The sequence below is a fragment of the Pelecanus crispus genome, chromosome Z (assembly GCF_030463565.1).
Source record: "Pelecanus crispus isolate bPelCri1 chromosome Z, bPelCri1.pri, whole genome shotgun sequence".
Taxonomy (NCBI): Eukaryota; Metazoa; Chordata; class Aves; order Pelecaniformes; family Pelecanidae; genus Pelecanus; species Pelecanus crispus.
In genome coordinates, this window is record NC_134676.1 from 918,237 (window position 1) to 933,330 (window position 15,094).

General features: G+C 58.5%; 1 protein-coding gene across 1 annotated transcript; it reads right to left on the minus strand.

Annotated features, from left to right (window-relative positions):
• Positions 1-6,814, minus strand: ST8SIA3 (ST8 alpha-N-acetyl-neuraminide alpha-2,8-sialyltransferase 3). Its single transcript, XM_075726973.1, has 4 exons — positions 6,636-6,814; positions 3,989-4,111; positions 1,017-1,574; positions 1-283 (listed from the first exon to the last, which is right to left on the minus strand). Exons 1-4 carry the CDS (start codon positions 6,812-6,814, stop codon positions 1-3), a joined length of 1,143 nt encoding a protein of 380 aa, XP_075583088.1.
• Between the last annotated feature and the right edge of the window lie 8,280 nt (positions 6,815-15,094).

Here is a 15,094-nt window from a genome sequence, read left to right on the forward strand (position 1 = left end):
TTAGGCACAATGCGACAAGGTGAGTTTGGCCAGTCCTTCACCGTGCATCCTGTAGAGCAGCTGGAACTCTGCAGGCAGCTGGTGGGACTCCTGCCACTTGGTCGTGAACTTTGTTCCCTTCTTATCATAGTAGTGGTACGGGAGGTCCTCCCTCGTGTTGGGGTCGAACCCGAAGGGCCAGAATCCATACAAGTGGATCTCCTCGCATATGGCAGAAGCAAGGGTATACATGAGAATACCTGTGCTCAGCCGCTTGGGTGACAAGTGTTTGTTCTTCCAGTATCTGTGAAAAAAATAAAGGCGTGTTAGTCTGGGGTGCAAGTAATGCCGCAGGTTTGCTGCAAGAGAAAAATAGCGTTACTGCCTGGAGACCATCAGTGCTGCCAGCTGATGGCCTGAATAAGGCAAGGATTGCTGTTCAGGTCAGTCTGTAACGACCGGGAGTGCAAAACAACCTCAGCAGCACTCTGCCCGATAGCCCCGTGTGGTCCCCTTTGAATGTTTTTGGTTTTTAACCAGGAGAGGCAGTGCCTTGTCCAGAAAAGTACGATTCACTGGCTCCTGCTCACACGTGCGTTTGCTAGAGCTGGCAACATTATCCTCCTCTGATTTATGGCAGTTTTCCTTGGACCACCCTGCAGCTGTCTGTCAGCATCCCTGTTTGCTGGCTCTTCCGTAAGCGGCGCTTTGCTTAGGCAGCACCTCACCCGGCTCCCCCGTACTCCTCCCGTCTGCGGAAGCAGCGGCAGGAGCGGAGCCCCGCGATGAGCACCGTGCCCCGGTGCGAACAGCCAGCCCACCTCTGCTGCGCTGGGGACGCATCTGTACAGAAGTAACTGAAGGACTTACTGAGGTCATAGCAAACCTGCATCTGCTCTGAAAGCAAGCAGTATCGGGTCCCGACTCGCCAGACAGCGCCTGCCAGATCAGGTGTGAATAGAAAACCAAATGCAGCTGCGTTTGTACAGAGGGAGAGGGGTATTTTCTCAAGTTAAAAGCAGGGCAAAGCCACACACCTGTTAACGTGCTGCATTATATTTCCTGGCCAAGCCAACTGGACCTTTAGTTGCCCTCTATGCTCAACAAAGAAGTCAACCAGCGTTCTCGTGACTGTTGCTGACGTGTGGAAGAAAAAAGCGGGGATCCAAAGAATGGCCCCATCAAGCTTTTTCAAACTTAAAAAGAAGTTGTTGCGATCCTGAATGGTCAAAAGATTGTTGTAATACTTTTCCAGGATGCTGGGGTTGAAGGTCGTAAGGTTGGTTTTCCTTCCGACATCTTTTTGGAAAGCGTCAGTTGGAGCAAAATTGCAACGAAAAACAAAATCAGATTTATCTATTTCTTGCCCACACTGACTCCCGGTCAGGATCCCGCTATTTCCAACCACGGCGCAAATGTTGTAATGCTTGTTCAGGATCGGCGACACGTCAGGAAGCAGCGATCTGAAGTTATTGCTAATAGAGAAAACATACTTATGGCTGGAATAATCGTAATGCATCAGCTGTCCGATCCGAACACTATTCTTGGTCAAAGAAAAATTTTTTATTACATCGACATGCTGAAGGATTTCTTGCCTAAAATAAAACAGAAAAAGAAAAGAAAACACGGAGTTATAGTTCCCCTCTTTCTGTGGCGGAGACATTTTCTTTCCAGCTAGACCTACATTTTTCTTTTTTTTTTTTTTAAACGTAGTAAAGTCGTTTCCTGAGCAATGTGGTGCAATGGCTTTTAAATTAATACAAATAGATAGGAATTATGGAGCTGGCTCCTTACTGCAGCTTCCTTTACTGGGTGGTCCTGACTGACGCCAGGTAAGGATGTGTCCGTGTCTCTCAGAACAGCGTCAGGATTAAAATATTGGTTTCCCTGCGTAAGTGCGAGGCGCGCAGTGAGCAGCACACCCCTCCCAGCCACCTTGCCGAGGGCTTCTGCCTGCGCTGGATGCAGGAGCCTGCTGCCCGTGCTCTCTGCCTGCGCTTCGCCCTTGGTTCTGGACCGCGGCTCTTCGGCCGTGGTGGGTACCACGTTTGCCGTGAGGGATGTGAAGCAAAACCAAGCAGTCCAGGATATGGGGTTGAATTAACAGTAGCTGATTTTTAAATACATATATTTTTTGTGTTCTCATTAAGCAGCTTTGAATCACAAAACCAAGTGACTGTTGCTGTCTCCATTTATGTAGACAATTCCTTAATGTCTTATTTGGGCAAGCGCGCTGGCATTTTTACAAGGGTTATTAGAGATACTTAAAAACCAAACAAAACCAACCCTGCTCAGGAATTTCCCTCGCAGGGCATAAAATTAGAAAACCAATACCACTTTATTTGCTCATGTTTATGGAAAACAACCAACCCTTCTTCCAGCTTGCATCCTCCAATGTCTAAGCGTTAATGGAGTCCCACTGGGTGCCCTAATTATGGGTTATGGCTAACGGGCAAGTGCAAAGGCAGATCCTGAGGCATCAGCTAAAGTCACCAGAGGGGTGGCACAGAGATAGGCTTATGAAGGATGGGCTGGCGGTGCCAGCAGCGAGGGGTGGCCACTGCCACACTGGCCCGGGAGGTCGCCAGGAACGGACGGGGCAGGCGAAGCGACATCTCCTCCCTGCGGCCCCCAGCTCTTCGGGGCGGCGGGCAGCGTTCGCGGCACTAGAAGGCCATTGCTCGCCCCGCCGTGCCGGCAGCAGCGCTGACCTGCGACCGGAGGGAGAGCAGAAGGGAGGAGAGGGGCCCCAGCCCTGCCCGCCAGCACCCAGGGGTGCAGCAGCCCCGTCCCGACTCTGCCAGGTGCCTGGCGCAGAGCGAGGGGCGGGGGTTCCTGCTTCTCAGGTGGGACCTGTGAGCGGGGTCTAAACCAGCAGGCATTCCTCAGGGCAAGACTGCAGTCCCAGATGGTAAGGGCTGTCTGATATGGCTAAAAGTTTTTCTTTTCTTTTATAGAAATTCTTATATATATACATATATCAGTAAATATATATATATAAAAAAATTGTAGAAAGTATATATTTACTGATATAAATATATATTTACTGATTGAGATATATATATTTACTGATATACAAGTATATATATTTACTGAGAGAGAGATATATCTCAGTAAATATATATATATTTTTTATATATATATATATAAATAATATATAAATATATAAATATTTACTGATATACAACTATATATATTTACTGAGAGAGATATATATCTCAGTAAAGCTGATAAATAAAAGAGGCTGGCCAGACACCCCCAAGTTCACGTCACGGTGAGAAAATGGAAAGCGCATTTTACTTCCCATGCAGTACTGAGCAGCTCTGAGGAAGCTGAAGGAACCAAGAAACCCCTTCCATTGCCTCACAGCAGGAAAATCAGTGCAAGCCGCGAAGAGCGGGCAGAAGGCGATGCACAAAGAGAGTGTCTCCAGCGGATTCGGGCTCGAAGACCCCCACCCGCAGCCCTCGCTCTGCCCGCCCCCTCCGCCGGAGCAGCGCTGGAAGGCAGAGCAGCGCCGCACTTGCTCAGAACTGCCGTGAGCCGGGAAGTTTAGCGGGGCGTGTGCTGGCCTCCACGAACACGGCATTTCACGGCTGTTACGGTCCGATTTGTTTCACGTTTCAAAAACCCAGCCATTTATCTTGATGTAATGACAATTTCACTTGCACATCAGGAAAGTGGGTCACGTTCTGTTTGGTAAAATAACGTGTGTTGCAGCCTGGTGCCCTGCTCCGAAATGATCCGTTCTTCCAAGAGAGCTGCAACCGTCTGGGGAAATGCTCCGATTCAGCCTTTGTCTCTCACCACTGGCAAATTACTCCGGGCTCAGAGCATCTAGCACTCCCTGGTTGTGTTTCTGCAGTGTTGGGTTAATGGTTGGACTGGATGATCTTAAAGGTCTTTTCCGACCTGAACGGTTCAATGATTCTGTGATTCTATGATAAGTCCTGGGGGGAAGGGGACAACCCCAGGGAGGGTGGGAAGGGGTGCGGGGCCGCACGCTCACCTCTGGTGTGCGAAGGCCGTGCGGTTGAAGACCCACTTGGAGGGCTTCTCCTGCAGCTCGTGGGTCAGGGAGCTGGTGATGGGGACGAACGAGGGGTCCAGGAACTTCAGCGCGAACTGGGACCTGGAAAGGAGGGCGCAGGCCCACGCAGACACACATGGACACACATGGACCCATGCAGACACACACGGACACACACAGACCCACGCAGACACCATGCACAGACCCACGCAGACACGCACGGACCCACGCAGACACACACGGACCCACGCAGACACCACGCACAGACCCACGCAGACACCACGCACGGACCCATGCAGACACACACGGACCCACGCAGACACCACGCACGGACCCACGCGGACACACACAGACCCATGCAGACACCACGCACGGACCCATGCAGACACACACAGACCCACGCAGACACCACGCATAGACCCACGCAGACACACACGGACCCACGCAGACACACACGGACCCACGCAGACAACACGCATGGACCCACGCAGACACACACAGACACCACGCACAGACCCACGCAGACACACACAGACCCACGCAGACACACATGGACCCACGCAGACACCACACATGGACCCACGCAGACACCACGCACAGACCCATGCAGACACACACAGACCCAGGCAGACACGCACAGACCCACGCAGACACCATGCACAGACCCACGCAGACACACACAGACCCACGCAGACCCACGCAGACACACGCAGACACCACGCACAGACCCACGCAGACACACACAGACCCAGGCAGACACGCACGGACCCACGCAGACACCATGCACAGACCCACGCAGACACACACGGACCCACGCAGACACCACGCACGGACCCACGCAGACACACACGGACCCACGCAGACACACACGGACCCACGCAGACACCACGCACGGACCCACGCAGACACACACGGACCCACGCAGACACACACGGACCCACGCAGTCACACACGGACCCATGCAGACACCACACACGGACCCACGCAGACACACACAGACCCACGCAGACACACACAGACCCACGCAGACACACGCAGACACACACGGACCCACGCACACACACACGGTCACACATGGACACACACGGACACACACGGACACACACGGACCCACGCACACACACAGAGCCCCGCAGCCCGTTACTGGCCCTGCCCGACCGCCCCCGTGGCCGCCGGCATCAGCACCGCGGACAGCGCCGGCCGCGCCGCGCCTGCACCGGCTGCACCGGGACGGGACCGGCTGAACCGGGCTGCACCGGGCTGTGCAGGGCTGCACCGGGCTGTACAGAGCTGTACCGGGCTGTGCAGGGCTGCACCGGGCTGCACCGCGTTGTATCGGGCTGTGCAGGGCTGTACCGGGTTGCACAGGGCTGTACCGGGCTGCACCGGGCTGCACCGCGCTGCGCAGGGCTGCACCGGGCTGTACAGAGCTGTACCGGGCTGTGCAGAGCTGCACCGGGCTGCACCGCGCTGCACCGGGCTGTGCAGGGCTGTACCGGGCTGTGCAGAGCTGCACCGCGCTGCACCGGGCTGTGCAGGGCTGCACCGGGCTGCACCGGGCTGCACCGCGCTGTGCAGGGCTGCACCGGGCTGTACAGAGCTGTACCGGGCTGTGCAGGGCTGCACCGGGCTGCACCGCGCTGCACCGGGCTGTGCAGGGCTGCACCGGGCTGTACAGAGCTGCACCGGGCTGCACCGCGCTGCACCGGGCTGTGCAGGGCTGCACCGGGCTGCACCGGGCTGCACCGCGCTGTGCAGGGCTGCACCGGGCTGTACAGAGCTGTACCGGGCTGTGCAGGGCTGCACCGGGCTGCACCGCGCTGCACCGGGCTGTGCAGGGCTGCACCGGGCTGTACAGAGCTGCACCGGGCTGCACCGCGCTGCACCGGGCTGTGCAGGGCTGCACCGGGCAGGGCTGCACCGGGCTGTGCAGGGCTGCACCGGGCTGCACCGGGCCGGGCTGCACCGGGCTGGGCTGCACCAGGCTGCAACCGGGCTGCACCGGGCTGCAGCGGGCTGGGCTGCACCGCACCGGGCTGGGCCGGGCTGTACCGGGCCGGGCTGCACCGGGCTGGGCCGGGCTGCATCAGGCTGCACCGGGCTGCAGCAGGCCGCACTGGGCCGGGCCGGGCCAGGCTATACCGGGCTGCACCAGGCCCCACCGGGCTGCACCGGGCCGGGCTATAACCGGGCTGCACCGGCTCGTACTGGGCTGGGTTGCATCGGGCTGCACTGGGCTGCACTGGGCTGCACTGGGCGGCACTGGGCCGGGCTGCAGCGGGCCGTGCCGAGCCAGGCAGGGTGGTTTTGGGCTGCTCCCCTCCTTTCAGCACCCCCGGGGCATTGCGGTTCCCAGGCCCGCCCCCGCCCCCCCCCCCCCCCCCCCCCGCCGGGTACCGCGGTCCCGGGGGGCTCCGCCGCTCCCCGCAGGCCGGGGCTGGGGGCGGGGGGAGCCGCATCCCCGCTGCGGGCGGGCCGTGGCCGGGGGGCCCGGCAGCAGCACGGGGGGGGGCGGCGGGGGAGGGAAGGGATGGGAAGGGATGGGAAGGGATGGGAAGGGATGGGAAGAAGGGCCGACCCCCGCCCCCGAGCCCCCCGCGCCGGCCATTCCCAGCCGCGTCCTCACCTGAATCCCGCGTGGAACATGTACATGCGGGGCCCCCCCGGGCCGGCGGCGCGGGGCGCGCCGAAGATGTTGTCCTTCTTCAGCGAGACGTAGCTGATGAGGGAGAGGATGAGCAGCGCGATGCTGAGCATCACCAGCCCCAGCACGCTGGCCACCCGCACCATCTTGCAGCTCCTCATGCTGCGGGAGGCGGCCCCGCGGCTGGGCGTGTGCGGGGGGTGGGGGGCTGCCGCGGGGCTACATGGGGGGGCGGCGGGGCCGGTTCGGCGGCGGGGCCGGGGCCGGCACCGCCGGCAGCCGGAGAGAAAATGGAGGGACCGAGCGGCGGCGCGATGAAATGGCAGCCGGCAGCGGCCGCCCCGCTGTCCCGGCCCCGGCAGCCCCGGCGGCCCCGGCGTGACCACCCCCCCCCCCCCCGCAGCCCCGGTGCTCCCGACAGCCCCCGTGCACCCCGGACAGCTCCTGTGCCCCCCCTCCCCAGCAGCCCCGGTACCCCCTGACCACCCCGGTGTGCCCCCCAGCAGCCCCGGCGTGCCCCCCGACAGCCCCGGCGTGCCCCCCGACAGTGCCAGCGTGCCCCCCAGCAGCCCTGGTGTGCCCCCCAGCAGCCCCGGTGTGCCCCCCGACAGTGCCAGCATGCGCCACAGCAGCCCCAGGGTGCCCCCCGACAGCCCCAGTGTGCCCCCCGATAGCCCCGGTGTGCCCCTCGACAGCCCCGGTGTGCCCTCCAGCAGCCCCGGTGTGGCCCCCGATAGCCCCAGCGTGCCCCCCGACAGCCCCAGGTCTCCTCTGTTCCAGCCCCGGGGTGTCCGCCCCAGCAGCGCCAGGTGCCTGGCCTGGCATCCCAGGTGTGCCCACCCTGACATCCCCGGGGTGTCGCTGACAACGCTGGGGTACCCAGAGTGCCCTTCCCATCACCTTGGGGTGCCCTGCAGTGACCCCCCCCAAAACACCAGGGGTGGCCCAGCCTGGCAGCCACAGTGACCCCCCCAAGACCCCCAGTGCCGCAGTGACCCCCGAGCCCCACGGGTGCACGTGGGGCTGAGCACGGCTGCAAGCCCTGCCGCTGCCTGAGCTGCGGGGAGCCCGGGCTGCTTGCGACCCTGTGCCTTCACTGGGGGCCCAGCGTCCGGGTGGGTGCACAACGTCCCCCCGCTCCCCAGCACAGGGCCGCGGGGCTGTGGCATTTCCCTGTGCTGCTGTCGATGACCCTACAGCACCTACAGCGCTGCGGGAGCCTGCGCCACAGCTGGCACCGGGGCAGAGCAAAACCCGAAGCTGGCTCAGGAGACCCCTCAATATTTAAAAGCCTGGTGTTTGGGGCACGCGACCACCTGAAAGAACCCTGCCGGCAAGTAAACTGCCCCGTAAATCACACAGCACATTTCATGTGAACTCCAAGAGAGCCTGACTTCTGCAATCTGAGGAATGTCTCTTACGCACGTGAGTTCTGCATGCTGCCATACTTTCAGTGTTTCTTCAAGCTACCTTTTTTTTCCTAATAAAGCTCGCCCCCATAGACAGCTCTGCCTCTGAGCCCTGAGTTCATAGAAGTGCCTTATAAATAATAAATACTGTCTTTGTAGCACCATCCTTGCTCTGGGCTATATCCTACAAGCTCTCCATGCATGAAGCTCTCTTTGAAGAGGAGGAACACGAGGAGCTTGCAGGGTTGGGTTTTACGTCACAGCGTGGTTCTTCAGCCTTCGGTGGGAGTTTGGCCTGAGTATGGCCTGGAGGTCTATATCCCATTCCTGGGGGACGCCTGTGGCTTTGCTGGAGAGAGAAATGTAGGGAATAACACTGTTTCAATGCAGGAAGCAGGTTTTTTACATGACTGTTTACATGGTTTCTGTTGTCCTCCACCCTGTGCATGGTGTCCCCAGCTTCAGCATGTCCACCCAGGCGTCCCAGGATATACCATCCACCAGTTTTTGCCTTTAGATATTTTGGAAATCAGTTCTATAATACTTAACATTGCCTTGCGTAGTTTCTGACCATGCGTCCTGGGGCTGGGTATAAATCCCAGGGGAAGACTGTACAGCCCTCATGTCGTACACCTTTCCACTTTTCGGGCACTCCTCAGGCAGAAGAAGAGCTCCCAGCCGTTGGGCGTTGTACAAAACTCCCAGGGGCCCCCATGAAAGGTAATGAGCAAGAGCAGGTATTTATTGCCAACAATACTGGACAAGTGGGGCTTTCCCCCTTCTGCAGCTGGCCCCGCTGTGTCCTGGAGCACACCCAACGTGTCGCCCGGCGGCGGGGCACACGCGGTGAGCGGATCAGAGGCTTTTTGTCACGAGTGGGTGGGCAGCAGGGGAAGGCGACGCACTGTCCTGGTGGCCCAGGCAAAGGCCCTGGCAGCAGAGCCAGGTGAAGCAGGGTTCCCACCCAGATGCCAGGAGACACTGTGCAGGCAGAGCTTCGGTGCTCGGAGAGGGAGGCGTTGGCAATGGCGGGACAGCGGGAGGAGCAGCAGCTCCGGTACCACCGCTGCTGGGGACGGCTCAGCCAGAGCCGCGCGGAGCCAGAGGAAGGATGGCACACCAGCCCCGGGTTTGGACCCATTTTGCCTGCCGGTCTTGCCCAATCTCTCTTTGCAGATGAGATCTGAGAGGACATTGGAAAGGTGCTTTGGCATGAAATGTTTCAAAACCCTGCTGTGTGCCGCCGCCGCGCTCCTTTTGACCCCGTTGTGAGCCCCAGCCCCGGCAGCGCCGTCCCCGGTGCCTGCGCACGCCAACAAGTTGCAGTGGAAACAAAGGCAGTTCTTGCTTCAGATTCTTCAGAGATAGCAATATGTCAGGAGCCCCTGGAGAGGCTGAAAGTAAATGAATCAGTGCTAGAAAGTGAAGGATATCATCCGCACTGAATGGTGAAAAGGAGTCCTGAACAGTATCTTCATTGATTTTCCTGTAATTGACACAGAAGCTCGGCTCGCCGGAGGCTGCGGGCGAGAGGAGTGGGGAGGCCCAGGTACAGAGCTCCCTGCCCCGGATCCTGGGAACACCTCTCCTCAATTAGGTGGCTTATTTTTTGTGTGAAGCTGTGAAAGAGGCGGTAGGTTGGTAAGCCAGCATTTTCACTATTCACAGGGTGTTTTGCAAGCTGCCTTGAAGACAAGGGGCATAGAAGGCTGTGTCCCATGCCATCACATCACCAGCTGCTTCCCACTGCCCCTGCAGGAGCCGTGAAAACCCTGGCGTGCAGCTTACACCGAGCCCTTGGCTGGTGATAAATACCCATCCTTAAGTGAGCGTGTTTGCGAGAAAATACAACAGCGGCACACAGTAGGAAATTTGTAGGAATTACTGTTTAGATTAGATTTGAGGCTCTCCGAGGAGGAACGTGCCTTCTATATCTCACCTCTCCGCCTGCAGCTGCGGTGCCCCAGCGCAGGTGACAGACCCTGCTCCCCGGGCGCTCGACGGACACCCTGCCCCGCTGGCCAGCAGCCGGGCAGGGGATTTCTGAGAGGAGACGTCACCGCCAGCCCAGAGCGACTCGCGGTGAGGGGTGAGAGCTCTTTCCAGCGCCTCTGATGCGCTCCGCGTGCTCGGCCCCGATGGGGAGGTGCTGGATTTCCCTGCAGCCGATGCGTGCCCGGCACACGCTGGGTGGAATGTTTCTCCAGACCTCTTTCAAGTCATGCACTAACCAAATCTGCTGCAGCAAAACAACCCAGCCATGGCTTCCATCCCTGCGCTCGAAGGAGGAGAGTGGCCCGCGGGGCTGGCAGCACGCAGACCTCCTGCGGCCATCCCAGGCAGGCAGGGCTGGCACCACCAGCGCAGCCCCAGGACTGCTTCTTGCAATGAGAAATGGAGCCTGCGGTGGGTGCAGGGAGCAGGGTTTGGGAGAGGGAGAGGGTCTGGCTGCGACTGCGAGCGGCGTTAGCATCGTTAGCATCGTTAGCATTGTGTGCGGGGCAGCTACCGGGGCACGGAGGGTGCTGGGCAGGTCAGGAGGACCAACCTGCAGGTCCTCGCCAGCCATCAGCCGCAAGCAGTGTTTGCCCGGTTGCCAATAAGAAAACAACCCCCAGCAGCTGCATCTGACGGGATTTTTACCAGCGCTAGAAAAGAAATGCATTTGAAACAGGGACAAGGATTCAACCGGCCGGAGCAGAGGAGAGACGGCCTTGCAGCGGAGGAGAAGCGCAGCCGCACCACATAAAAGAAAGCGGGAGCATCGATTCGCTTTCAAGCCTGACCGAGGAAACACCCATTGGGTCGGGTGGGTGCTCAGGGAAGGTTCCCACTTTTTGACTTATTCATGGAAATGGGACACGGTCTTTTTAACTCTACAGGAAAGCTGTTCTTTGAAGATTTGCCCCCATTGAAATCAACCTTTTCTGGGCTATCTTTGCGGTTTCCTTCCCTCCTTTGAAGCTGGTGTTTAGGGTCTCCAAGCATAAGGGGGTCTCCTGACTGACTGCACCCAAAATAGTTTTAAAGTCTCTTTAAAACCGGGTGCTTGTCAGCCTGCTGGTGTGTGAAGATCTATGAATTTATTACCAGACGCATTCTCCCTCCTCAGCCGCGTTTCGCAGCCAAGGCTGCTGGTTTGCAGCATCTCCACTTGTAGTGAAAATGCGTTCCCTGGGGAAGGCGGCGAGGAGCGAGCCACCTGCGGCTCCCGCCGCGCTGCCGTGCTAACGAGCCACCCTCTCCCTGAGTCTTGAAGCAGCTGCAGCAGCCAACAGAGGCAGGAGCCAGCGGCAAACAGAGCGGCACAGGGGACGGCGCCGTGGTGGGTGCTCAGAGCCCGGTCCTCGCTCCGGTGGGGACACCCAGAGCCTGGCCTGGGGCTGCCATGGCAGGAGGACGCAGCAGAGCTGCCTGAAATGGGGTGGGCATCCCAGAGGCTTTGCCACCCGTGCCTGGCAGGGACATCGCACCAGCCATGGGCCGCAACAGCGGCAGAGGACGCCTGCAAAAATTGCTGTTTGGTGGCTGTAAAAGCATGAGCTGGACCCAGGCGGGACCCAGGCAGGACCCCGGCTGTCTCAGCACCAAGCCCCCATGCTTTCCCTGAGTCAGAGCCCTGAAGGAAGGCCCCGAGGTTTCTGCTGATGCAGCGCCGGGGTAGCTAAATGCTTTGTTGAATGCCTGCCCGAGTGTGCCTAAGTGCTTTCAGCCTGGGTGGCTGCTGAATTGGGTTTCCTGGGACAATTATTTTGAACATAAGTACCCAAAGTCTGCTCAAGTCCTTTTCTAAGTGCTTAAGTTATTTTGTTTTAAAAATTTGGCACTGCATCCTTATACCTGCGGTCAGACCAGTCCCAGATATGTATTTATTTTAATTATATTTGCAAAAACGCTTGCTGGACATAAAGAGCACACATCTCTTTCTGACTTTACTACCTACAGGATTTTCTTTCAGCCTTTGGGCTCACGCTTTTCTGGCAGCCCCAGGAGCCTGCTGCCCGTCCCCCCCGAGCCCCAGGCACAGGCTGGCCCACGCGTTGCTCGCATCCCACCAGGAACGTGCGGGAATTCAGCCCCAAGCCTCAGCGGGAAACAGCGTCAAACCCCAGGAATAATGCTGGCGTGCCAGCGGGGAGGGAGCGGTGTGCGTGCAGTTACCTCCTCCACTCCCTGCTGCTATAAATACAAGACAAGGGTTAGTTAAGCAGGGCTGCAAGAGCCTGGCAGGTGAGAGTTAGGCAGAAGTGACGGCCCTGCAGCGGGGGGATGCTCATGCGCACGCGTGGGTTGGGAAGAGAACAGAACAGAACAGAAAGGCTGCAGGTGTTTGCGCCGGCGTGGTGGGCTCCATCTCTTCATCCCCACCTCCCGCTTTACAGCAAGGCACACCTCCGGTGGTGGGGCGGGCGGGCAGGCTGCCTCTGCCCCGCCAGCAGCTGCCGGTGACTGCAGGCTTTTGTGGTCCAAAACCACATAGATGTGGCACTTTGGGCCATGGCTTAGTGGGCATGGTGGTGTTGGGTTGACGGTTGGACTGATGATCTTAGAGGTCCTTTCCAACCTCAATGATTCCTAGTTCGACTTTCATTAAAAAAAAATCCAGCCAGCACGCCAGGAAGCATGAAATTAATTCTTCCTCTCCCCTTAATTAGTTTAGTGGTGGACTTGGTAGTGTTAGGTTAATGGTTGGGCTTGATGATCTTAAAGGTCTTTTCCAATCTAAACGATTCCATGGTTCTGTGAGGTTCCTAGGGACTCAGGGAAACACGGAGACAACTGCCCTAGGTCTGGGGAAATTGCCAGCTCCCAGATTATTAGTCACGCTTCACTTAGTTAAACCACCAGGAATTTACTAAAGGCTTCGGGATTTAAGCTCGTCATCTCTTTTAATAGTTTACTGTGTTTTAAACCAGCTGGTTTGTGGCATTAGAAGTTTCCTGTGCTAATTACAGCACCTCCCTCCAAAAGCAAACCAGGAAGACCCCAGAGTGAAGAGCACGTGGGGTTCCACGCCAGAGCCTCCTCTCTGGAGTGGAGCAAGAGGCAGTGAGGCCAGCGCTGCACCCAGCCCCGCTCCGCTGCTCGCTGGAGCAATGCATGGCCCTGCAGCAATGCATGGCACTGCAGCAATGCATGCCTCTGCAGCGATGCGCGGCCCTGCAGCAATGCACGGCACCGCAGTGGTGCACTGCAGGGATGCACGGCACTGAAGGGATGCACGGCGATGCAGGGCTGCATGGCGATGCAGGGATGCACGGCACTGCAGGGATGCACGGCAATGCAGCAAGGCAGAGCACTGCAGCAATGCATGCCTCTGCAGCGATGTGCAGCCCTGCAGCAATGCACGGCGCTGCCACTCGCCTGAGATGCTGCTGGGGAAGTTGTCCTCTGCCTGCTGGGGCAAACCCCCGTGGGCTGGCGCACGGCCGCGGCCCCTGGGGACGTGTCTGACTGCGTCGGCCTGACCTCACCAAGGACGAGCAGCTCTACTGTGGAAAACACTAATGAAAGGGCTAAAGCTGGGAAGAGTGAGGGAGCGATTAGTGGTGTGCATACAGCTGAGCTCCCTGCAGATTACTTGTATTTAGACCTAATCCTCTGCATTGAAAAAAAAAATCCCAAATCTCTTCTTTTTTTTTTATGGAGTGATTATCATAGACTCCGGAATGATTGTGTAAAAATTAATCCTGGGGGATGAGATCAGTTTTGGAGCTGCAGTGTGGTGCTGGCCAGACACATAAGAAGCTGGTAAACAAACCTTTCCCAGAGCGAGGGAATTAAGCTCCGGTCGGGCTCCCTTGGTTTCGATGCGCTGCGGGGGCTTATCTGATCGCTTCAGCCGGGTGCACGGGGTGGGCCAGGGATGCCCCAGGTCTCCGAAGGGCTTTCCAGGGTTTCCCGGGAGGCTGCGGTGGGTGCGGGGGCTGCAGAGCGGGCAAGGGGCTTTGATGGGAAAGAGCCGTGCCAGCAGCGGGGACCGCGCGGGGCACGCCGGTGCTCTTGTGCCGGATGCGGTATTGATGGGGACACAGGCGAGACAGGCTGATGGCACTGTCTGGTGGCCCTCATCCTCTCCCACAGCCCTTTGCCGTTCCTTATGGGAAACATCTCGGGACTTCGGCCTCATCGGCATCGTCGGAGGAGGCTCCGGGCTGCCCGTGTCCCCCAGGCAGTGCCCGTCCACCGCGGGCATCGCCGCCCGTCCGGCCGCCCTCCAGGCTGAGCTGTGCGGTCATCCTCAGGGCTCCGGTTCAAAAAGGTGCTTAAGCCCAGCATTAGGAGCACGCGCCGTCCTGCTGCCAAGTGTGATGGATCTGTAACTATTCTGAAGTGATCCATGAATATTGCATGTGGATCCACTTATTGGAGCCTCCGCTGCATGGATGCCTGGGTCTGCTTTAATAGGTGGCTGTCAGGAAATGCAAGCAAGGGAGGAATAGCTCGAGATAAGCCCTTTTGCTGCCAGCAGCGGAGGGCTATTAGGAGGAGACGAGCGGCAGGGCAGGGGAAGGAGACCAGCGGGTTACCCCTTGTGCCGAGCCCGGGGGGACGCTGGCAGGCACGGGCGCGCTCGGCCGTTTGAAAACCTTTGCTCAGCTCCCGGGGCTGAGGGTCCCACAGCTGGGATGGGCAGGGAGGGAGGGGAAGGGGGAAAAAAAGGAAGGAGGAAGGAAGAAGGAGAGGTGACAGTGACCTCGGCGTCTCCCCGCGAACTTCTGCCGTCGTTTTGAACCCCCAAAAGCAAAGCCCCGAGGTGTGGCACCTGCCGGCGCGATGGCAGAGCTGCTGCTGCTGGTTTCCACGGCGGCAGGGGTTCCTCGGAGCAGCTCGGTTCAGTTCGGTCCCCGCCTCGGTGGTCCGGGGCGGCTGGAGGGGAACGGGCAAGAGTTGAACTGCACGTGGAAAAGCCACTCCGAGTGGGGTTTTTGCAGTAATTTACTCCGTGACATTTAGTCAGAAGTTGGAGATTACGCCTTGGTTTAATTTTACGCATTAATCAACAAGAGAGGGAACATTTTATTTTTACGT